At 42.8% G+C, this 24,603-nt stretch overlaps 1 protein-coding gene across 2 annotated transcripts in view; it reads right to left on the reverse strand.

Annotated features, from left to right (window-relative positions):
- Positions 1–572: 572 nt before the first annotated feature.
- Positions 573–24,603, reverse strand: part of LOC143040641 (uncharacterized) — a 73,199-nt gene continuing 49,168 nt past the window's right edge. For both annotated transcript variants that reach the window (XM_076211857.1, XM_076211858.1), the window contains 4 exons: positions 9,925–22,854; positions 4,692–5,947; positions 3,873–4,472; positions 573–2,625 (listed from right to left, as the gene is read on the reverse strand). In XM_076211857.1, the coding sequence (XP_076067972.1) occupies positions 2,407–2,625; positions 3,873–4,472; positions 4,692–5,947; positions 9,925–22,854 (15,005 nt within the window). In that variant the 3' untranslated portion in view covers positions 573–2,406. The remainder of the gene's footprint in view (positions 2,626–3,872; positions 4,473–4,691; positions 5,948–9,924; positions 22,855–24,603) is intronic.

Here is a 24,603-nt window from a genome sequence, read left to right on the forward strand (position 1 = left end):
AATGTGGATGGAGGAGAATTAAACTGAGGTGTTCCTCAAGAATAATTATTGATACTTTTGTTTTATGTAAATGGCCTAATGGGAGGAACGACAAATTGTATTAACTTGTTTGCAGACGAAACAATTATCGTAAAAAGTATAGAGGATGAGGAAGATTGCAAAGTGTTGCAGGAAGATTTTGACAGAATTTACAGGAAGAGTCAAATATGAAAAATAAATTGCGAAGCTTTAGAAACGGGCGGAAGTACAAGGAAACCATAAAGGATTCGAACTAGCAGTGGAGCTATCCGCAACATAAATGAATGAAGGGAATTATCAAGTGGATGAATAATGAATGAATTCATAGTTGAATAGGCGGACAAATGGCTAAGCAAGATCACCCAAGATCATAAACGGTTAATGAAAACATATTCTCCTTTTCTAATTGCAATTATACTTCGCTGCAATGTCGTTTTACAAGCTGATGCAAAAAATGTCTCGAACATTTTTTTTCTCCCACATCACAGGTACGACATAAGGTCTGACGACCTTGTTACAAAAGTAGCACTGAAAGGTTGAACGAAAGGACTCGGTGATCAATATTATTTAATATATCAAAAAAGCAACAATATGAACCCACTCGGATCCAGCGTGTAAGACATGGAAACATACATAGAAATGCGGGAGCCGATGTACACATTGATGCCACGCACATGGAGCCATTATTAATCAAAACTGTGTACACCAGTCGACATGTGCACATAGTGGGAGCGAGTGTACACATGACGAAGCGTGTACGTTAGGTGACCTGAACGTGTGCTTGTGAAAAGGAATACAATGACGTCATGTCTGCGCGCAGTCACTCGCATGCGCGCAGATTATGTAAATAATGTACACAAAAGAATTAACTCTGTAGGAAATTTACAGAGGAATGGGATATTATCGGGGCAGCGAATTATACACAGATAATGGGGACATTCAATAAAATATGAATAATGAATTGTGAATTCATTTTCCGGAGAAACTAAGAGGCCTCAAGACTCATACATGCACACATAGAATGCGCTACTCCAGGTTATGTGCATGTGTACAAATGTATATAGATATATATATATATATATATATATATATATATATATATACACACATGTGTGTTATTCACCTTTGTCTTTGGAACACGTGTTGGACTCGTGGCCGACAGCTATTTCCCTCCCAGAAGAGAGCTCAGAGCTCGTATGACCGATCTATGGGTAATGCCGTGTGTGTATGCGTATGTGTGTGTGTATGTATGTATATATTCACACGTGACAGGAACAGGAGCACGCGAATCTGACGCACATGTATGAACCCAGTGTATCCACGGACGTGTAGCATGGAAGCAGGCTTAGGTACAAAATAATAGAATACAGAGTATACAAAACGCAGAAACACGTTGTGTACATACCCGCATACGTACACACACACACACATGTAATGTATGTACTATATATATATATGTGTGTGTTTGTGTGTGGTGTGTGTGTGTGTGTGTGTGTGTGTGTGTGTGTGTGTGTGTGTGTGTGTGTGTGTGTGTGTGTGTGTGTGTGTGTGTGTGTGTGTGTGTGTGTGTGTGTGTGTGTGTGTGTGTGTGTGTGTGTGTGTGCAATATGTATGTATATTGTTAAGACAGACACGACATTCAGGCAATTTAATAACATTGGAGTTCTATTCTGACTACTTGTCCCCGATGTTGCGTGGTGCACAATCCAGCTCTCTGATTTTTGTACTTTGTCCAGACCTTTTACCGGTTCCAGTACCGGCTGTCAGGACATTCCTCCTCTTCCTTCTCCTTCGGAGGAAACCGCGAAGACCCGGCCTCTACTCCGTCAGGCTCTGAGGACCGGAGGACGACTTCAGGGGTTGGGTCGCGACCTCTCACGACCTCTCGCGGCCGCCCGATTGAACGTTCACTTTCACGGGAAAGGAGTGTCGCGGGTTTTTGTCCGTTCGGTTGACACGAAACAAGACTTTGTTTTTTTAGAACGTTAAGTACTGAATGCATCGGAAACATCACCGATGATCTCTTAGAAATGCGTAATTGTTCATTTCAGGGATTGATATCGTTTCATATCCAGGCATGAAATGAATGTATGCCTTTGTACATATACTCAAACATGCACACATATTTCTATATACATATATGCATAATCATATATGTATATATATGTAATTATCCATTTTTCAGTTACCAAATGTGTCGCTGTGTTTCCAGTTTGAATGTTGGTTTTCCTTACTTTCCTTCCTTCCGGGCACAGATTTTGTCACTTCACTTCCGAAGTCGTCATCAGTTCTAAACATGATGAACGAATGGAAACGGCTCCATTTCCACGAGCGAGTCCCGGGTTAGCCACTTCCACCCCCACGAGTCCGTGGAAGAGCGAGTCCCTTTCACACATCGACGTCCGCGCCGTCATCGCCTTCTTCGACGACGACACACTCGAAGGGGCTGCCGACGACGGGACACCGACCCCACTCGACACTGATGTGGTAACGCTCGGGTTTGACCACCCGGTAGTGGACCTCGAAGATCCCTGGGTGGCCCTTGAGGGTGTAGACGAGTGTCTCAAGGACCAGGCCCTCCTCGGGGCCTGTGACGGTCACTGTCATCTGGAAGGAGAGGAATTTCTTCAGTTAGTGAATGTCATTGTGGCGTCACGTAAAAGGTTAATAAAATCCTTTAACGCCAGGCAGAGAAGCCTTACCGACTGATTTAGCAGATGCAAAGAAACGGGTTTAATCCTGTACACAGCAAAGAATGCTCATATACCTGAATGAAATCGTCTGGTGATAATCAAGGAAGACAAGTCAAGATACACTGATCAATAGATTCATGTAGTTTACAGATAAGAAAAAACTTGGAAGGGAAAGGAACGTGATGTTTAGAAGGCTCATATTCATTGCATAAGCATGGCATATTGAACCCTATCACCCTTGACTGACGCCGACGACAGATGAAACTTTATGTAGTCGCGCCGTACTAATCTGTTTACTTCGGCAACTCTCCTTCCCCACATCGTCCCTCCCCAGTCCACCATCGCCGTCCCTCGTTACCACCACCACCTGCCGAAGTTAGAGAAGATTTCCCTCTTTTATTGTTTCGTTTACAGCTTTCGATTCCTGAAACTTATGGGAAAGCCCCGAAATCACTGTTTTCATCCTGCAGTCCTGAGTGTTGTTGGCAAGTTTGTAGTCTTGGATCTATTGCTTCGCTCTTTATCATAAACTGGAAAAGGAGAGGGGGGAGTAAAACACAAGAAGAAAAGGAAAATGAAGATAGAAAAGGGATTGGGAAAGAGAAATGGTGTCATAGAACTGATGAAGAATTGAAGGTGGAAGGCGTAAACAAAGGAGTAAGGTGAACTCAAAAGAGAGGAGAAGGAGGAGAAAGTATGCGGATGGAGATTGTCAGAAGAAAGGGGTAATTAAAGAGAAGGTAGGACCAATGAGTGATTTAGTTTCTGAGTCTTGGGCACTGGGTTGGAATGAATATATATATTTATGTGAATATAAATTAATCAAACGCGTGCCGTGCTAAGGGGTGACCATAGTCTTGACCTGTACTTGACGGTCACGAGTCTTTAAGGGGACACTCCACGTGTTGGCTACAGAACACTACAGGTGTCATCGCGGGCCCTCTCTGGATCATTCCTCTGACCCACTTGTCCCCATCTGGAACGCATGGGTTCTCTTTTGGGCTGAGCCCTGGGGCACCCAGAGATCCCCACCCCCCACCCTTTTAATCCGCTCCTAAAGAAAGAGAGAGAAAGAGAGAGATAAGACAGTGTGCTATGCACGAGGATCATCTGACCGAGAAAGGTGCGGATGGTAGAAGACATGGATGACCAAAAGCTCACCTCCCCCTGGGTCGACCCGCCGGTGTCCACCATGAAGCGATTCATGACACCAACTCGGCCGTTGTAGAGTCCGGGCCCAAAGACTCGGATGAGCTTGGCACCCTCCTTCTCCCAGGGCTCCAGGTCTTCCATCTTAATATCCTCCACGTTTTCGTTCTCGACCCGCACGACCTGCTCACTCGAGATCTCCGCCGTAAACGACACATCGTCGTCGTCGGCAAGTGACGCGTTGTCGGTAACGGACTCGTAATCGTCGTCATCGTGGTGTTGCATCGTCGTCGAACTGGTCGTGGTCATGACCGAGTGCTGATTGACGTAAGAAATCGTTTGGTCGTTGAAAGTGAATTCTTTGGCTTTCATCGTCCGATCGTGGCTGTTCACCATGAGATCGTACAGTGTGTCCACCGAGGCTGAGATGTTGTCACTGCTGTAGAAGCTTCGCTCTTCGCGGTAGTTCAATGCGACGGAATCGAAGCGTACGGGTTCCTGGTCGTCCATGCCACTGCCTTCCATGCGACGCAGATCCTGCAGGGTAATCAACTCGTCCCAATCCGAGGAGTAGTAAGGAGAGTCCGGCATGGAGGAAGAACGGGAGACACTCTGGAGAAGAGAACAAAACAGAATGTGGGGGAAAAATATAAGGAAATTTTAGGGAAATATGATGGCTTCACAGTGTGTAAGAGCAAATGCCGAAAAGTATCATAAAAACAGATGTTTGTGTGTACTTACCAAAAGCACACATATACACACACACACACACAAACACACATACACAGTGGCATTAATGATGACCCTGATTATGACTCTGTAGTAACTTACCTTCTGTATCCGTGTTTTACTGAGGAAGACGCGGTGGTCAATATCGGCGAGTTCATCGTTGGAGTGGCCGTTGTCTGAGTGGGCCGGGTACGCGGACGGAAGAGCCTTGGTCCTCTCCAGGTCCTTCAGGGACTCGATCAGGGGTGTGCTGTTGCAAAGACCGAACCTGCCGGGGCTGAAGAATCCGCCAAATGACCCACGTCTCTTCCCGCTAAAGATCCCGAAAACAGGGTTAGATCTCTGATGGCGTGAAAGGCGTTCAGATCTGAAACCTAGTTCTCCGTCATACCAGCCTGAACTTCGGGAGTCTAGGTTTTCCGGTTCGCTGTGCCGCGATTCGTCGTCAGAGGTCGGGCGAGACAGAGAGCGACTTCGGGTGGATCCTCCACCCTTCCCTCGTCGTCGGCGCAGTATACGGCGCTTCATTCGAGGCAATTCGTGAATTTCGTACGCGTGACGGGAGGTCTTGCGTTTTAGAGGATTCAGGATCAAGTCGTCGGCCGAAACTTGGACTCCCTGGTCACAGGAGACGTTTGAGACGTTTCCGTCGAGATCATAGCTTTGGCTGTCGCACACATTAAAGTCGGAGTCATAAAGTCCGTCGGTTGAGTCGCTCTGACACCCCTTGTCCACCATGGAAGCCGGTAATGGAGTGTCCAACCGGTTTTCGTAATCAAGGTCATCGTCCGTCTGGCAACCTTGCTCGTTCTGGAGAAGGTGATCTTCTATCTCGTTGGTCACTTCCACTGTCAACACCTCGTCGTTCTCGTCACTGTTGTATGAGAAGCTTATGTCATGAATTTCCTTGCTATTTCTCTTGATTCGGTTTCGGTGGACTGGAGACGTAGGCTCGATGACTTTCACGGGAATCTCTTCTTGGTGCAATCTCTCAGGCGTCCCTTTGGACGACAGTTCCGGTTCCGTCTCTCCGGAGATGGTCTTCTTATCGTCACCCCCTTCGAAGAAGTTCTTGGCCACCGCGAAGTTCTTCTTGTACTGCTTGAAGTAATGACCTATTTCCGAGGTCAGATCCATGTCAGTCTGCGTCTCAAGGATATTTTCGTTGTAGTATTTGACGGTTCGTTTGTATGGGGACTTTGAGGGACTACTTGAGCATGAGCTATGCGGTGAGGTGGCGCTGGCCACCGTCAGGTTCTTGTAACCCAAAGGTGCCATGCGCAGAGGCAGTGCCCCCATCAGAGGCCGCTGTGGTTCGGATATAGGGGTTTCCATCTGCGATTCATCGAAGTCTCCATCTAGTTGAAAGGCAAAGAAAATAATTAGAAACTAACCCAGTGCTTGCGTTTGTTTATAACAGCCTTGAAGATCATCTGGGGAGCAAGGGGTTGGAACACCAGTTTAATCATTAATTTAATAGATTAGAACACTGATACATTTTGCTTTAGTATATTCAATATCTTTCAAGGCACAGTACGTGAGACTCCTGATGCCTTAGTGTTATGCCAGTTAAACCATGGTTTGTAAATAGTGAAGCATTCACTACCTGTAATTACGTAGTTCATAATATTGTTGGACAACTACACACTCAGAAAAAATCTGATATCTCTCTGGTAAGTAGCGCATTACTCAAATAACTATTTATAGAACTTTTGAATCTTAAAGCCTAAACTCAATATGGATTTCTAGCTGAACTTATGGAAAGAGCAATACTTTTTGAAAAGGATCAAAGTTGATCTTGCGGTTTGAAGCGTACATGGTTGAGTTTTGTGTGTAACTAACATAGTTCACTGCTACTTGAGGTGCCGTGACAATGCAATGAATGGCGTGGTCTAATAACGCGTTAAACGGAGGGTCGATTGTACAGTACTTATACTCGCAAGTTATTTTACATTTTATCATAATATGGTGTAATGAAATGCAGCTGTCATGATAACAAACTCATATATCATTGGCACCGTATCGGAAGTGTGATATAGTTGAATGTGGTAAAAAAAAAATTGTCAGAGTAGGTAAGTAATGCGTACTGAATTCAAATCACAGATTATATTGTACTGAATTTAACGTTCTATGTAATGAAGTATTATGCAACATGTTCTTATTACATGTGTTTTTATGCACTGCATTGTTGGAAAGTACAATTCTCCCTAGTTCAAACTGGTAACAAACAACTATTGTGAAATGTGCGGAATATTGTGTAAGACATCATGTTCAAAGACAAATGATGCAGAAAATACGTTGTGGATATTCAATAGTGCAAAACAAGAACAAATCATCCAATTGTATTATCAGCATGAAAGCCATTATTTATTCTTTTTCTCGCCAAAACAAGACGGCACGGAGATTTTACGCCTAGGAAATGACGTTTGAACAGTGGAAATAACACTGGAACACTATTTTTCCACACAGCAGTTATCCTTTTGTTATGAAGGTGTTCAGAGCGGTACACATGCTTAGTAATAATTCTAGGATTTTTTGGGGGTAGTGTTAAGGAGAGTGTTTGGTTTGTCATATAATTAAGTGGAATTTTCACACCTTTGGGGGTGGAGGGTGCGGGTGGGGTGTGTGGGGAATGCTCAGTGCGTTAGAATCGACGGCATAAAGACAAGATCAACCGTCCCGTAACGTACAGGTATGTGTGACAATTTTTCTTCCGTGATGTATACCCCAATCTCAACTGATTTAATTTTCTACATTGAGAAGATTGGAGACTTATGCCGACCCCAAGACTACAGGGAGGAGCACGAAGAAGGATGGCAAAGTCCAGGAAAATAAAATTATGTACTATAGGAACTTTTTGGGGGGAACTGTTAATTATGGTATGGAAATACCAATAAATTTCTATAGATATGTATGGGGTGGGAGTGTATTGTGATATGGTTAGTTTTATGTGATGGAAGATAAGTGGTTTGTCCAGTGATTGCATTATATTTGTAAGGGAAAAGGATGTAGATACGAAGCGTGCGGTCGGTCTGATTCACGTGGTTCATGGCGGGAAGTCTGGTGAATAAAAACATTCACGGGCATGGGATTGTAACATTGGTTATTAGCGGTGTCATTGTGTATCATTATATCTTAAAATAATATACTATATTATTATTTTTGGGGGGAGAGGGGTTGTTAAAAAAGAAAGGCAATGTGTATTCTGAGCAGATAAGTAATGTGTATTGAATAGCAAGCCGCAAAGTTGACGTTACAGTTACCACGCACTCTATCGGCACTTAGGTAAACTACCAAGATGCGGACAATCGCAATTCATTGAAAAGGGTAAACAATGTCGACATGCGACCCATTTCCAAAGGTTTTATTGTTGAGGACGATAACCCTGGGGCCATGATAGATATTCAATGTATTGACAGTTATTCTAACATTCAATTGAAACGTTGGTTGGAGTGTCGAGGATTAGAAATTGCACTTTCCGATATAAAGAATTCTGCAAGTCACATTGATTGGACGAGAAACCACACCTAATATTTTATAAGAGTTATTGAACTAGCACCTACTTATGGAACATCAGGACTAAGGGACATTTTCAACGGTAGCACCCGTCAAAAATACACTTAACTTTTTAAAAATCTATGATGTTACTTTTAATTTGCTGTACTTATTTATGGTATTCAAAATACTGAGAATGGTAGGAGCTATCCAGTGATATAAATAAGAATTGCAGCTGCGAGATTGGTAAACAATTTTAAATTTACCGAATTTTCCAAAAAGTAAGCAAATACGAAAAACCGTAGGCACCTGCAGACAACAGATATTTATGATTTCCTTGCTCCTAGCGCTGGCAACACTTTAGCAATTTTTTTTTTTTTTTTTTTTTTTTTTTTAGGTGAGGCTGTGCTTTCAGCACCGCCACCTGCTACATGCAGATCTGCATGAAGCACATTGTGGACCCGGCTTAATCGTCTGAAGCTCTGTAGTTGACAACGAATAATCCATATTAGAATTGGACAACGTTAGTGTTTCAGTGCTTGATGGACTAAGTTCTGGGCTTAAAAGGACAGGATTGAATATAGGTGGTCACCAGTAGGTCCTACGAAGTGTTTGGTGCATGTGTCTTTCCCGTTCTCTGTGGTAAAAACCCTCCCACACGCTCGAGCCCATCGCTGACATTTTCAAAGTCCAAATGGGGTTTGGGAAAACGGATCTAAGTAACACCTTTCATATGCGGTCTATCCTCACAACGTGAGTTAATACGACAAGTGTTTAGTGGATGGCATTTTAAAAAGTTAAACTAACATGGATCCCGTATAAATGCCTATAAATGTGGGTAGTTTTCACTAGAAAGTAGTGTAGCGAAGCGTACAGATTAGTTTGTCCTCAAGGAATTTACTTGCGCAGTAACATGTAACAGATTATTGCACTGGTTTTAGCATTCTACATTATGATCTATTATATAACATGTCTTAATAACATGTGCTATTACGCACTGTATTGATGGGAAGTACATTGCTTTCTAGTTCAAACTGATAACAAACAACTAATGTGAAATATGCGGGGAAATCTGTAAGACATCGTAATATATGACAAACGATGCAGAAAATATACTGGACGTTGAAAAGGGCATAACATCACAATTTGTTATAAAAAAAAAGATTGCCAAACAAGGCCACAATGTGTAATCTTTTTTTATTTAATTTTTTCTTTATTATTATTATTATTGTTATTATTATTATCATTATTAGCATCATTATTACTACTATTATTATTACCTGAATTGCATGAATCTGTTTAGTATGTCATTATATTTCAGGGTACACAAGAGGTGATGCCTCATTCCTTATTTACAGAGCTGGGCGCGTTACCCTCGGACAGGTAGTGCATTTCCGTCAATGCGTATTATATACATGTATATATATAGGTATATACAATGCGTATATGTATACATATATATATTTTTTTCAGTAACGCACGACCTGTCCGGCAGTAACGCGCTCAGCTCTGCTTATTTTATGGCGTTTCGTGGTCTTTCATCAAGTAACCCCCAACTCCCAAGCGTTGACATGAGTCACTTGTGGCGAGAAAGGGAAACATCATTCTTGTCCTGAATGATAAATGAGCCAACGTGCTTCCTGCCACTTTAGTGAGTGGTGTCCAAATATCACCATTCCTCTTTGACACAAACTTTGTGGAGGATTTCAAAGTTAATGTTCATGACTAACTTATGTTTATCTGATTTCTATAAATGTACAATTCTAAATAGGTTTTCTGACAGATCTTAGTGGAAAACAGGCATAGGTCTGATATGGAAAATACAATGGTGAATACTTACTTGCCCTTTGAGGCATTGCACTCAACCCTTTACTCATCAGCTTCTTCTTCCTAGGGGAAGGGACTGGTGTCTTATCATCTTGTTCTTGTCGAATTTTTGGAGTCTCGGTGATCGGAGACTCGGCCATCTTCGATTTCTTCTTGGCTCTCTTCGGAGGACTGGGACTCTCGACGCCTTCCATTTTTGTTCCATGGGCGGCGGCGATCTTGTCCTTTTTGGATCGTTTCGGAGGGCTAGGGCTCTCCGTCGTAATGCTAACGCCGCCGTCGGATGAAGTCTTCTTGGTTCGCTTTGGGAGACTCGGACTCGCGTTTTCTTGGGGTGGCGCTGCGTTCTCTTCCACTAAATTATCCATTCGAGTTAGTTTGTGCGATTTAGTGTTCACTGGTTTGGTCTCGATATTTCCCTCTACAGTTTCTAGGTGAATTTGACCGTCTAAAGTATTGTGTAGAACATAAACTTTTTTGGATAGTGCAGGTGACTTATTTTTGTCCTGTTCTAATTGCGAACCACTGAACTTATTAGATTCCTTCCCACTTTTTTCATCGTCCAAATGTGGTTGGTGCACAGGCGTGCCTACGTCTCCGTGTGCATCCACGGTTCTGACCTCTGAAAAAACTGGCTCTTCACAACTAACATGTGTAACAGTAGTTGTTTTGTGAGCCACTTTATCATCCTTTACTATCTTACTCTCTTCGATTTTATTTTCCCATAAGCTTTTCCCTTCCTTAACTCTACCGAAAATAGACGATTTATACTCTTGCTGTAAATCTGGATTGCTCGGTAATCTCTGCACTTTTGATGTATGGATTTCCTCTAGTCGTTCTTCCGAGCCAACAGATTCGAAGTGACGTTTGTTCATTGAAACTTTACCTCTTAATTCCTGAAGACCATCTGATAGTTCTTCAGGAGTCAGAGGCCTCATTAAGTCGAATTGCGGTGAAGAAGCGGAAACGCGCATTTCTACGACTTCTTGATGTGTAGTTTGACTTGAAGTGAATTTTTGCTTTTGAAGAGATACTTTCCCCCTTATTTCTTGTAGTCCCTCTGTTAACTCCTCTGGAGTAAGTGGCCTCATGAGATCTGAGAGAGGAGAGCTTGCCGAACTTCGAAGTTCTTCTAGCCCATCTTGCCTGGTTGGACTTTGGCATGAGAATCGTTGCTTTTGTAAAGAAACCTTTCCGCGAATTTCTTGGAGTCCCTCTTGTAGTTCTTCAGGAGTTAGAGGCCTCAGGAGATCAGATAATTGTGAGGGACTGCGAGCTTCGTTGTTCCTTTCAGCAACATGACTAGTACGTTGTGACCTTTCTCCAGGAATGGGAACAGTTGTGATTTGCCGATGACCCTTTTTGCTCTCTGCATTGACTGCAACAACAGGTTTTGCGGGTCTTTTCAACTCAGCCGTGGCCCTTGTTTTAGTATAATGTACTATGCTCTGTGTAATTTGAGACTTTAGGACTGTTTGTTGCTTTTGAGTGGTCTTTTCCCAGTGGTTCTTACATTGCATCACTGTTCCCCTGCGGATATTCACACTAATTTTCCTCGATACTCGTTGTCGAGAGACTGTTTCCTCAGTTTCTTCTTGGTGGTCACTGGCATCTGACTTTCGCAAATGTGTACCTTTGCTGGAAATGGAAGACGTTTTCCTTGGGGAGCGTCTCTGCGATCGGCTTTCCGTAGGCAAAAGTCTTTTCACCTGGGTCTTCCGTTCTTTGACAGCACGTGTTACTACACTTTTCTGTCCTTCTTTCCCCTGATGATATAGATAGGTCTCTTTCTCAAACTCTGCCAGAGCACTTTTCACCATGCCCATGGTGATGTTAACACTAATTTTTCTTGTCACAGGCTTTCCTATGTTTTCTTTGTCTTCCTCTTCTGCATCTTGGTGTATGATGGAGCCTTGGGTCTCAGACTTCTCTTTGTGGGGGGATTTCTTTTGAAGCCTCGTATTTTGGGCTACATTTTGTTTATTCCTGGTCATCTTCCATACCTGATAAGAATCTATTTCACTGCTCTTTTTACTGTACACTACTTTGCCGGCCTTTACAAAGCCTTTCTGAACCTTGAAACTTGGACCTTTACTTACTTTCTTCCCCTTTGGTGGCGATGACAAATCTTCTGCCTTTTCTGAAACCTCAGGGTGGGAAACGTCAGAATCTGTGCGATTTGTAATATAAGAAGAGTCATTTCTTAGCTGCTCATAACATAGATTTTCACTGTCACTGGAGTGCAAATATCTTCCAGGCTTTTTACGAGTTTCTTCTTTATTTTTTGCCACCATTTCATCCCAAAATGTTTTCTTAGAGGCAACAAGATTGCGAGTTGGTCTTATAGTGGTTTGATCTTGCTCGGAGTCATAACGTTCATCGGCCTCTGATTTCTTTGAATTTAGAGAGGTAGCTTCTTCCACGGGAGATTGTAGAACGGAAGTCAGCGGAGTTGTTTTAGGAGTTGATGGTTTTTCAGTAAATAGTGTGCTGGGTCTCTGGCTTTGCAGCTTTGAAGCTAGAACCTTGGTTATAGCTGCATATTTATCTTGCTGAATATTTTCCCACACTTTCGCCCCTTTCGTTACTGACCCTTCTGATATAATAAAACCATCATTTTCTGAAGTTGTTTCGGCAGTTATAGTTTTTGTCGATTGTTGACTAATCTCTTGAGTTGTACTTTCATCAGTGGGCATTTCGTGTTGATGTGATTTGATTGTACTAAGTTCAACAGAAGTCTGTTCAAAATGTTCAGATCTCTCTTCGGCAACAATTCGTTCTTGCATTTCATCTTTAGTACTAATAGGAAGTTTTACTTGTTTTTCAGCCTTAACAGGCTCAGTGTGATAACTTTCCCATAATTGTCTTCCCATGTTAACTACCCCCTCGCTAAAGTCCACACTGAGTTGTTTTTGTAACTTATTGTTTTCCTGGTCTTCCTGTAGTTCAGTCAGAGTGCTGCTCCTTTGTTCATTATCCTTCATATCAATAGTCTCTTCATTTTCTGTACAGATGTGTACTGTGTGAGTGCCTCCTTTCACTTGAACTAACGATGCCTGTGCATCTTGTTGACGGGACTCCCATATTTTTTTACCTTCATCCACCGTTCCAGGAACTATTCTGACACTTAACTTTCGCTCCATTCCTTCTTCGTTGAAGTCGTCCTCTTCACAGTTCTCGCGAGACGATGACACTTCCGAGTTTTCTGTAGGAGGGTCGATATCTGGATGCATTTGTCCAGTATCTTTCCTATCCTTAACCTCTTCAGTTTCTCTAGAAGTGTGTTCTGTGTGACTGCTTCCTGTCACTTGAACTAATGAAGCCTGTACATCTTGTTGACGGGACTCCCATATCTTTTTACCTTCATCCACTGTTCCAGGAACTATTCTTACACTAAGCTTTCGTTCCATCCCCTCTTCATTGAGATCATCTTCAAGGTTCTCACGAGCCGATGACACTTCCGAGTTTTCTGTAGGAGAGTCAATATCTGGATGCATTTGTCCAGTATCTTTCCTCTCCTTAGTCTCTTCAGTTTCTCCAGGAGTATGTTCTGTGTGGTTGCTTCCTGTCACTTGAACTAATGAAGCCTGTACGTCTTGTTGACGGGACTCCCATACCTTTTTACCTTTATTCACTGTTCCAGGAACTATTCTAACACTAAGCTTTCGTCCCATTACTTCTTCGTTAAGATCGTCTTCTTTACAGTTCTCACGAGACGATGACACTTCCGAGTTTTCTGTAGGAGAGTCGATATCTGAATGCATTTGTCCAGTATCTTTCCTCTCCTTAGCCTCTTCAGTTTCTCTAGGAGTGTGTTCTGTATGACTGCTTCCTGTCACTTGAACTAATGAAGCCTGTGCATCTTGTTGACGGGACTCCCATATCTTTTTACCCTCATCAACTGTTCCAGGAGCTATTCTTACACTAAGCTTTCGTTCCATCCCCTCTTCATTGAGATCATCTTCAAGGTTCTCACGAGACGATGACACTTCCGAGTTTTCTGTAGGAGAGTCGATATCTGGATGCATTTGTCCAGTATCTTTCCTCTCCTTAGTCTCTTCAGTTTCTCTAGGAGTGTGTTCTGTGTGACTGCTTCCTGTCACTTGAACTAATGAAGCCTGTACGTCTTGTTGACGGGACTCCCATACCTTTTTACCTTCATTCACTGTTCCAGGAACTATTCTAACACTAAGCTTTCGTCCCATTACTTCTTCGTTAAGATCGTCCTCTTCACAGTTCTCGCGAGACGATGACACTTCCGAGTTTTCTGTAGGAGAGTCGATATCTGGATGCATTTGTCCAGCATCTTTCCTCTCCTTAGCCTCTTCAGTTTCTCTAGGAGTGTGTTCTGTGTGCCTGCTTCCTGTCACTTGAACTGATGAAGCCTGTGCATCTTGTTGACGGGACTCCCATTTCTTTTTACCCTCATCAACTGTTCCAGGAGCTATTCTTACACTAAGCTTTCGTTCCATCCCCTCTTCATTGAGATCATCTTCAAGGTTCTCACGAGACGATGACACTTCCGAGTTTTCTGTAGGAGAGTCGATATCTGGATGTATTTGTCCAGTATCTTTCCTCTCCTTAGTCTCTTCAGTTTCTCTAGGAGTGTGTTCTGTGTGACTGTTTCCTGTCACTTGAACTGATGAAGCCTGTGCATCTTGTTGACGGGACTCCCATATCTTTTTACCATCATCCACTGTTCCTGGGACTATTCTGACACTTAATTTTCGTCCCATTCCTTCTTCATTGAGGTCGTCATCTTCAAAGTTCTCACGAGACGATGACACTTCCGAGTTTTCTGTAGGAGAGTCGGTATCCGGATACATTTGCTCAGGTATCGCTAGGACGTCTGCTTTACTCAGAGTTATATTAGTAGTAATGCCCTCCTCCTCCAATGTCTCCCACATTTTTCGTCCCTCATCAACTGTTCCAGGCGCTATCTTTACACTCAGCTTCCGTGCTAAACCTTTAATGGTTTCTTCTGCAAGTTCATCTTTCTCTTCTTCGAGAGCTTTATCTATAATACTCTTTTGGTCTATTTCTTTGTTTTGCTGCGAATCTTTTGTTTGTACATCAGCTGCAATAATATAATCCCGTTTAGCTTCACTTGTGTCTTTTGTTATATTCACAGCGTGGCCCTTGTGATGTGGAAGGGACTCCCAGATTTTCCTTCCTTCATCTACAGTTCCTTGGGCAATCTTGACGCTTAGTTTTCGGTCTAATCCTTTATCAGAAATCTCACTCTCTAAATCCACATGATATTCCTCCTTTTCTGGCGCATGCTCAAGTTCATTTGCACTGACAGTTTTACGCTCTATAGTTCTTCTTTCCTCAAGAGATTCCCACGTTCTTCGCCCTACATCAACAGTTCCTTGACTTATCTTTACACTTAGACTTCTCGATACCCTTTCTTGAATATCTTTAGGGGGCTGTTTGACATCATGCTTAGAATTACTGTCTCCTTTTACTTCCACGTTTGTCTTTGTGAAAACGTCGCCTTTTAACTCGGTTGACTTGTTTGCTGGACCCTTTGCTTCCTCTTTATGTTGGTGCTGTAATTCCCAGATTTTTCTACCTTCACCAACGGTCCCTTCAGCAATTTTTATACTTAACTCTCTTTTCAGCCCGTCCTCTGATGTACCACATCCTTCGAGAATTGCTGCATCATCGTGTCTGTCATAGTGTACATGATCCGTCACTCTATTTTCAACCTCTTTGGCTTCCCATATTTTTCGTCCTTCTCCCACAGTTCCGCGAGCAATCTTGACACTCAGTTTCCTTGATAAATCCTCATCACTGCTGTCGGTCGAATGATGTCCTTCCTCCTCGACTTCCGGTGTAGGCATCGATATTCCCTTCTCGTCGCCCTCCACAGTTATGTCCGTGACTGGTTCATGTTGCTGAATGTGGTGCGCTGTCTCAGGCCCTACCTGTGAACATTGAGCTGACCTTGGAGTTCCTGGACCTGATATTTCCATATCATCTATACTTTTAGTCTCATCCTCTATCATAGATTCTTTGTGTCCCAAGTCTTCCTCTACGTTGTTCTTGTTACCCAGACCGTGAGACCTGAACTCATCCACATCGATTTCCAAAGTGTTAGAGACCTGCAGTGGGCGTTCCGTAGTCTTTGAGTCCTCAGCAATGTGTTCCCATTTCTTGGTGCTCTCTGTCACTGTTCCTTTCTTAATTAGTTTTAAACTCGATTCACTCCCAGTGTCTGAAGTGTCTCCTGCCGTTTGGTGTGGTGTTTTTTCGGATGATGAATATTTTTCATCGGGTACTTTAGTACATGTTTGTAAACTTGTTTTTGATTGGCGTGGAGTGGGTAATGGTGTTCCTGAGATTTGTTTGTAATCATATTTCATACAAATTTCAAGTTTGGGCTCATGTTGCTGCTCCCAAACCTTTAAACTATCACGTACAGTTCCAGGTCTAACGCAATCTTCGCTGCCCTTTTGCTCTACTTCTTGAGTTGAATGGGTAGAGGATTTACTCTTACTTGGTTTTCCATCAGGTAGAATGACTTCACCTCCATCTACATCTGTGCATATAGGTTCAAGAGCTTGCTTCCCAGACACTTTCTTGTCCGAATATTCTATTTGCATTGTTATGTCTTTTTCTTCCTCTTTCTTCCTTTCCCACAAGTCTTTTCCTTCTTTGACGGTCCCCTTAGAAATCTTTTCCACACTCGGACCCCTATTAACGGCAGCCGAAAGCTTATTACTGTCTTCATCTGCTAACTCTACGATGTCTTCCCCACATTGAGATTCTCCTTGGGATTGTGGAGTCTCGTATTGCTTGTCTTGAGTCATATTTTGTATTGTTTCCCACATTCTTCTCCCTTCTTCAACTTTGCCAGTAAGTTCAACACTCCCCTCGGAATCTCTGTCTCTGTCTTCCACTTGTTGCGTTGCTACCGTCTTTCCCATCATTGTAGACGCTACCCTGGTGTCTGCCGTTTCGATGGCTTCGTTCATTACCTGATCAGTAAGAGAAAAGTCATTTTGTGCGTTTTGTGACTCCGCTATCGGCGAGTCTTCGACTTCTTCTAGTTCGTCTTTCTGTTCTCTTGTTAGTTTCCATACTAGGTATGGGTCTCCCATAGAAGTTTGCTTTTCCCATTGTTGTTTGTTCTCAGAGACAGATTTTTCTGATATGCACATACTTTGTTGCCGTAGGAGGACTTTGGGATGAGGTTCGTTGGCTCTTGAAAAGTCTTGTTGCATTTTCTTTCTATTTTTAATCGATCTGAAAGCTTCCTTTCTTGAGCTTTTAATGTCTTTCCCCTGAGATTCTATTACACTGTTTTCTGTTGATGCTACCGTATTCCGTTCAACCCTTTCTTCCCACAATTTCTTCCCGACCATTACTGTCCCTGTCTCTATTTTGTCGTTCTCAGTTACATCGCTTTCTTTCGCAGATGCAGGTGTGGTTTTCTCGAGACGTTCTTTGTCTGTAACGAATTGTATAATCCGGCCAGGTTCCATCACGTTTGTACTACTCTCCGAGTCTTGGCCGCCCCCGTCAAGAATCAAGGCTTCAGCTACACATTTTTGTGTACCTACACTTCCACCGAGGTCACTGGTCTCTGTGCCAGCTTCCTCGACCTGAGGCTCGTTAGCGTTTACCGACAGTATGTCATATTTCTCCGATATTGTTTTCTCTTGTGTGGATTGGATAACATGCAATTGTTTACCTAAATTCTTTTCCTTGGCGTTAGTTTTGAGTATCGTCGCAGTCAAGGAGGAGGATTGTGTTGAATTCCAGGTGGTGGTCATCCTTTTAACGATTCCCGCAGGAGCATAACATTCTTCGATACGATTTCCTTCATGACCATCAGGATGGAACTTATCAGAGGCTTCCTCATGAGTGGTGAGAAGATTTTCAGATTTTTCAGCACTCGTATCAACAAGATCTTCTGGAGCAAGCTTAGGATTAGTCTGTTGTGCTTTAGGCTGGACGAAATAGGATGACCACACTTGCTTCAGTTTCCCAACGAGACCGCTTGGAGCAACTTCCTCGTTAATTTGATCTTCTTTTCTTTCAGCTTTTGTGATCGGTTTTTCTAATTGAGGTGCAACACTCATATGTATGGGTTCATCTTCGAGGTTGCGAGGGGTGAATTCTTCAAATGATATTGGTTCATTTGCATCAAACAGGTCATCAATTGAAGCAGTTGGTTTGGATTTAACTTCTGAGCTCTTGGGTTTTACGTCGTCAGATTCTTTCAGCATGGAATCCCAAAACATTTTCTTTGCAGAAACGAGATCTTTTGTTGGAGTGGCATTACGTTCTGGTTTACGTGGCTCGTACTTGGCGTCCGGTTTCAGCCTTCCCTCCAGAGACTCGTCGGATGAGCTCATCGAAGATGATTTACGAAATCCGTGGATCTGTTCAAGAAAGCTTTGCTTGACCCACTCTGTTCTCGCATTTGCAATATCTTCGTTCTGGGGACTTGCTGCTACTTTGAAGGTCTCGTCAGCCACAGCTTCTTCTGCCGGGGGCGGAATTTCAATGATATCGGGAACCATGGCTGAAACCTCCTCATGAGCACAGACTCCAGCTGCAGGTCCAGAGTCCAACTTTTCTTCGGCAAGGGAAGGGGGAACGAACATCTTCGGCGTCACTGAATCAAACAAAAGGCTAAGATTTGCTTGTTTTCTTTTGACGGTAGTTGGCTTGAACTTGATTACTGATGTTTCATTGTCGATAATATAGTCAACTTCTCTTTGCTCGAGAGTTTGCGGTATATCAACCAAGAGGTCAGGTGATACCATGGTTTCTTGAGGATCCTCTTGTACCAGTTCCGTATCATTTTTCGGCGTAGACGTAAAGGATGGTGTTTCTTTCTTGGGATCGATAGTACCTTCTTCAAAAATTTCTGATGAAATTTCATAAAGAGTACTTTCTTTACCATCCAGCTCAGACGTTGAAATATCTGGGGTGTAGTCTCTAAGACCTATCTCCTTTAATTCAGGAGTGCTTGCTTGGAACATGTAATCTGGAGGGTAAGGGGTTCTGCCCGTCGGCGTATGTAAGCCATCGGGCACTGAGCCAGGGAGGGCGCCGTTTTCTTGGTCAGCCAATCCATTCTGACGCTGCCATTCGAAAGTTATCCCTACTAAATCGTGATTGAAGTCGTGTTGTTCAGCATCTTGATGTTTGTGATCAAGGATTTCAGAAGCTTCTTGTCCTTTTCCGCTAACAACAACACTGGTTTTCTGATCATTCTGATCTTGACATGCTCCCAATTCCGTCGACGATGAGGAAATTACCGTGTTTCTTTCCGCTGATTCAATTTTTTCACTGGAAATTTGTTTCAAATGAATGCCATGGCAAGTAGAATCACTTATTATTGGTCGAGGTACAGCATCTAGAGTGTGCAAGATCGTGTCACTAAGAACCACTTTACGTCCAGTCTGTTTATCAGTTTCACTACTATCATTATCAGATTCGTTTGATACAGTATCTCCCTCTTTGTCCTTCCCGACCACTTCACCTCGCCCTCCAGTGGAGGCAAGATTACTACTGGACTGGTCAGGAGAGTGGGAAGCCTGTAACACCAACTGCTCCTCCTCTGGGTTTTCCCTGATTAATGTATCTTGTTGTTTGGGCTCACTCGCATCCCCTTCTTCGCTTAGACCGATGGGGGCACTAATTGGATCAGTACTCGGAGGGGCTTCAGGTGTAGCCTCAGCGTATGTCACTTGACTTGCAATGTAGGACAGCTCCCTCTCGGAGGAGAGGCTGTCTGTGCTCCCGCAATGAGTGTCAATGATCTTGTCAAACAGATCGATTATTTCATCAATCTCCTCAGTTCGGGTGCGCTGAGGGGGGCCTGTGCTGGGGAGTGGAGGAGGGAGAGATACGTCGGAATTTGATGTGGGAGGAGATGCTTCATCCTTATCGTCTGGTTGATTACCAAAGACACGCGTAAGGGGAGGTGTTTCATCATTTGAATCTTTACCCTTTAGATCAGCAAGTGAGCATTTTGTTTCCAGGCCTGTATTAGAAGGAACAGTGGCATAAGAAAAGAAATCTTTGTTAGCTTCTGCTTTACGTGCGTGTTGAGGTGAAAGTGTGCCACTCGCTACACTGTCTCCCGAGGGGGCTTTAGTGGTTGATGCAATTTGCTGTGCAAAGCCTTCCGCGGTCGTTGTTTTGATAGATGTTGGAGTCGGACGTGTTTCATATTCCTCCAATGTAGTGGTAATCCCTGTATCCTCCAGTTCTTTATTTTCGTTTAGTTTCTCGGACGTGAACCTTTCTTTTTCATATTTTATTTCATCGTCTTCTTTCTTCTCTTTTTCATCTGTTTCTTCTTCGTTTTCTTCATCATCTTCATCACTCGAGCCAAAATATCGTTCTCTTAATCGCGCAAGGTCTATCTGCTCTCTCTTTCTTTCGGCTTCTTCCTTCCTTCTCATTTCTTCTTCGATCCTTCTAACTCTTTCGACCACAGTTTCTGTTCTTTCCGAAAAGTCAAATTCATTTCCTTTCTCCACTTTTTCGTTTTCCTTTCCTGCAAAGCTCCTAACCTCTTCCGCGTCATCACCCTTTGTCTCCTCTAGTATATTTGCTTTCAGTCCCACACTGTCTACCTTCTTTTCTTTTCTAGTCATTTCCTTTTCCATTTTTTCCACGTCAGTCTCTTCTTCATTTCCTTTTTCTTCTCTTCCTCCTTCAGAGTCCGTCTCCAGTTCATGTCTTCCTTGTGGAATTTTCTCTTGGTCTTTTTGGTTTCCAGACGGCTTCACCTCCATTCCTTCTTCATTGCTCGTATCCTGCAGTTCTTCTTCGAATTCAAAGTCTAGCTCTTGAATAATTTTCATTAAATTGCTCTCAATGGTTCCCAATTTTAGGTCTGGATTTTCGGGCGTGTCCTCTTCCTGATCTCTTGTTTTCTCTTCCTTTTTAACGTCCATTTCACTTATCTCCAAATCACTTTCTGGGCTCCATTGAGCCCCTTCCTTTACCTCAGAACTCTCCCCTATTACCATTTCTTCTTCCACTTGTTTCTTTTTCTCCTCGTTTTCTTCTTCTTCGCCATCTTCAATTATAGAGGCCACCAATGTTTCCATGTCATAATCGTACCCTTCTTTATGTTCATTTGAATCGATGCTGCTTACTTCAGTGTGTACCTGTGTGAGACCAGCAAGCACTTCTTCAGCACTGACTTCGAAACTTGTCTCACTGGTCGTGTCCTGTGTTTCTTTTTCACTTTTCTCCAATTTGTTGAGTTGGTTTTCTGCGTTCATGTCGTCCACGGCCGTTATAAAGATCTTGGGACCTTTCAAAGGAGCTTTCCAACTTAGAGGTTCGTCATCATCGTCGTCGAGTTCGTCCTCGTCGTCACCGAATGTGACCTCGTCGTCGTAGGTTGGGCAAGTACCCGTCACCAAAATCGCAGGAGAGATCTTGGGAACAGCCACAATCACTTCTCCATGCAACTCGTCGTCGAGGCCACTATTCGGCGTTTGGCCCTCTTCGGAATCAATCCAGGGGATTACAGATTCATTCAGCTTGTCGGTTGCTGAGTCAGTCAGCGTGTCTTTGGCAGCGCCACTGACCTCATCATTGGCAGAGGCACTCAGCCTACTTACAGAATCGCTCTGTTTTTCAACTGAGTTATTCGGTTTCTCGGCAGAATCACTCAGTATGTCGGTGACAGTAATATCAATCGTCTGCAGGCTGTCTTTGGTCATGCTGAGTTCTTCTGTCATCGATCCAGCACTTTCGAGATTCTCTTGACTCCCCGACAGCTTGTCAAAATCATGTGGACTTTCAACTCCATCATTTTCCTCCTCAACTAAAGCATCTAAATCCAACTCTATATCATTAAGACACCTTAAACTCTTGTTCAACTTTAATTTACCTGAATCTGTAGCCTGAGAAGCGTAATCGTTGTCCAAAAGAGATGACCCCTCCGCGAACGTCACATCCTGGTTAGAATAGTTCTGTGATACAGCATATCCTGAATTAACCTCGCTTGCGTCATCCAAACCGAGTAGATCACAAAACTGACCCGAAATTAGATTGGACGTGCTGTAGTCCACAACCGACTCTTTCTTATTAGGTAACATTGTTTCTGAATGATCAATGTCCACGAGAAACGAACATACTTGGGCTGGGGTCGACTGGACTTGAGGTGCATCGTCTACACCAATATCACTAGAAATAAGATCTCGTCCCTCTCCTTGTACTTGAAGGCTTTGCTCATTTGTTGTCCACGAAACATTAATTATTGGAGATTGAACAGGTTGAAGGGTTTCTTTCTGGGTTTCATCCGCTGTTGTCTCGGAAGGTTGTGAATTGTCGCTTTTTTCATCAACATTTACCAGAGTAGTCGTTTCTTTGTTTACATTTTGGTTGGAATCGATATCTAGATCTGACCTAGATTCTGGTCTCGTCGACTCCTCGTCGGCTTGGTCTCTTTCCAAAAGCGTCGTCTGTAGTTCATTTTCGAAGAGATTTGCCCCCGAGAGTGCGTTTACAGTGTGATCTTCATCCAGAAAAAGGCTTCCTAAAGATTTAGTTGGGCTTTTCTGTACAATTGTACAACCGATGATCTCGTCGCTTGTGGCAAAGATCATATCGTGAGGAGAGGTTTCTTTAGCCTCTCCTAACTCTACTGTTCTCCCCAAAGTCTCATCGGGAAGATAAGAGGGAGAAGATTCCCCTAAGAACTGACTCAAGGTCTTAAGATCAGAACTTGCCACCGCCGCGGTCGCAAAGGCTTCAGCGAAAGGATCGGCAGAAGAGAACGGATCAGCACTCGCCGTAACAGAAAACGTCTCGTCCGAGTCAGGGAATGAGAAATCTTCGAGCATATGTAAGCGGTCGAACTTGAATGCCAAGTGAGACACTGCAGGGGCTTCATTGTCTTTCGCGTCAGACTCTGTTCTCACTTTTTCTATAAAGCCATCTTCTTGATATCCACCTTAAACAAAAACACAGGAATGTTTATTAATATGGCTTAGTTTAAGTTGTTATTGCCCGGCAATTAGACCTGCAAACATAAATGCATGAAGTGAATTTTAAGCAAGGAAAATGAAAATGTATTGTGATTAGATGTATAAATGTTTTACTTTGTAGGTATGCAAAATAGCAACCACACAAGGGAACTTAACTGCACCCTAGCCGTATATATATATATATATATATATATATATATATATATATATATATATGTGTGTGTGTGTGTGTGTGTGTGTGTGTGTGTGTGTGTCATTGAAAATGATGGCTAATTCAACAATTGATAATTTTTTTAAGATATTCTAATTTTTCCACTATATCTTGATCTCTTTTTCAATTTATGAGATGATTTCTCCATAGGACATCATCTGCGCTGCCATATCGCATTGTCGAGCCTCAGCGAATCTTTTTCAGTGGCGTACAGGCGGGATTTTGTCTGGTTCCAGGGGCCGTGTTCCTTCTCATGCTGGGTAATGCTTGTAAATCTGATGATTGAATGTTAAGATTTGGTTCTATTCCTTTGATGTTTAAGGCTTCTAGGATGAGGGAACTGAGTGCGCCTGAGCATGATGTGAAGATAACACTGTTTTCTGTGAGTATTTGTCTTGTTGGTGTCACTTGGTGTTCCTACCGTAAATGGGTTCTTGGGGTTCCAGACGAAACATGACAACTGTGACGTTCTGCTCAACTTCACAGTCGTCATGCCGACATAGGTGGAGTGGAGGGTTGCACAGTTTGTTTGCAAGTAAATAGACAATATATAAGTGGGCTCTCTCTTCAAGTTTGGGTTATTTCGGAATGATATATGGCTAGTTTTCTGGCTTTTATAATATATTACTAAGTTGATACTGTATCGAGATACCACAGAGAAATAAAGAAGTTATCAAGATATACTATAGAGCCTATTTCTCTTCGGCATATAAAGAAAAAGATAATACTAAAAGAAAACGTAAAAAGAAATATCAAAACTACAAATCCCGATAAAAAAAAAAAAAATTAGTGTTACACTATAAAAACCAGAAGACTAGCCCTATATCATTACCCAAACTTGAAGAAAAAACCTTTTCATCAGTCGCATGTACTCTATTGGTTTACTTGTAAACGTTTACTTGTAAACGATTGAAACCTTTACCTATGTCGGCATGACGAGTATGAAGTTGAGCAGACATCTCAGTTACTATGTTTCGTCTGGAGCCCCAAGAATCCATTTACGACAGGAACACCAAGTGAACCTAACAAGACAAATACTTACAGAAAACACTGATACCTTCATATCATGTCCGGACGCACGCCATCCTGGAAGCCCTAAACATCAAAGAAATGGAACAAAATCTTAACATTCAATTATTAGATTTACAAGCACTGCCCACCATGAGAAGGTAACATGGCCCCTGTAACCAGCCAATCATCAATAAGGACGAACGGGACGGGCCCGCAGAGCCAGCATTCCCATCTCTTCCAACGAGACGACCAAAATCCCACTTCCACGCCACTGTAGATGAGTCAATGAACTTCGAAATCGCGATATGGCAGCACAGATGACCTATAGAGAAATCATCTCATAACTTGAAACAGAGATTAAGATAATGTTGCGGGAAAAGGAGAATATCTTAAAGAAAATACAAAATACTGAATTAGCTGTCACGTCTAATGACACATGTTTAAGAGAAAACCTCCCACCTATTTATACCCTTAACATGTGTGTGTGTGTGTG

This window comes from Oratosquilla oratoria, chromosome 29 (assembly GCF_046742065.1).
Source record: "Oratosquilla oratoria isolate Oo_2021 chromosome 29, ASM4674206v1, whole genome shotgun sequence".
Lineage (NCBI taxonomy): Eukaryota > Metazoa > Arthropoda > Malacostraca > Stomatopoda > Squillidae > Oratosquilla > Oratosquilla oratoria.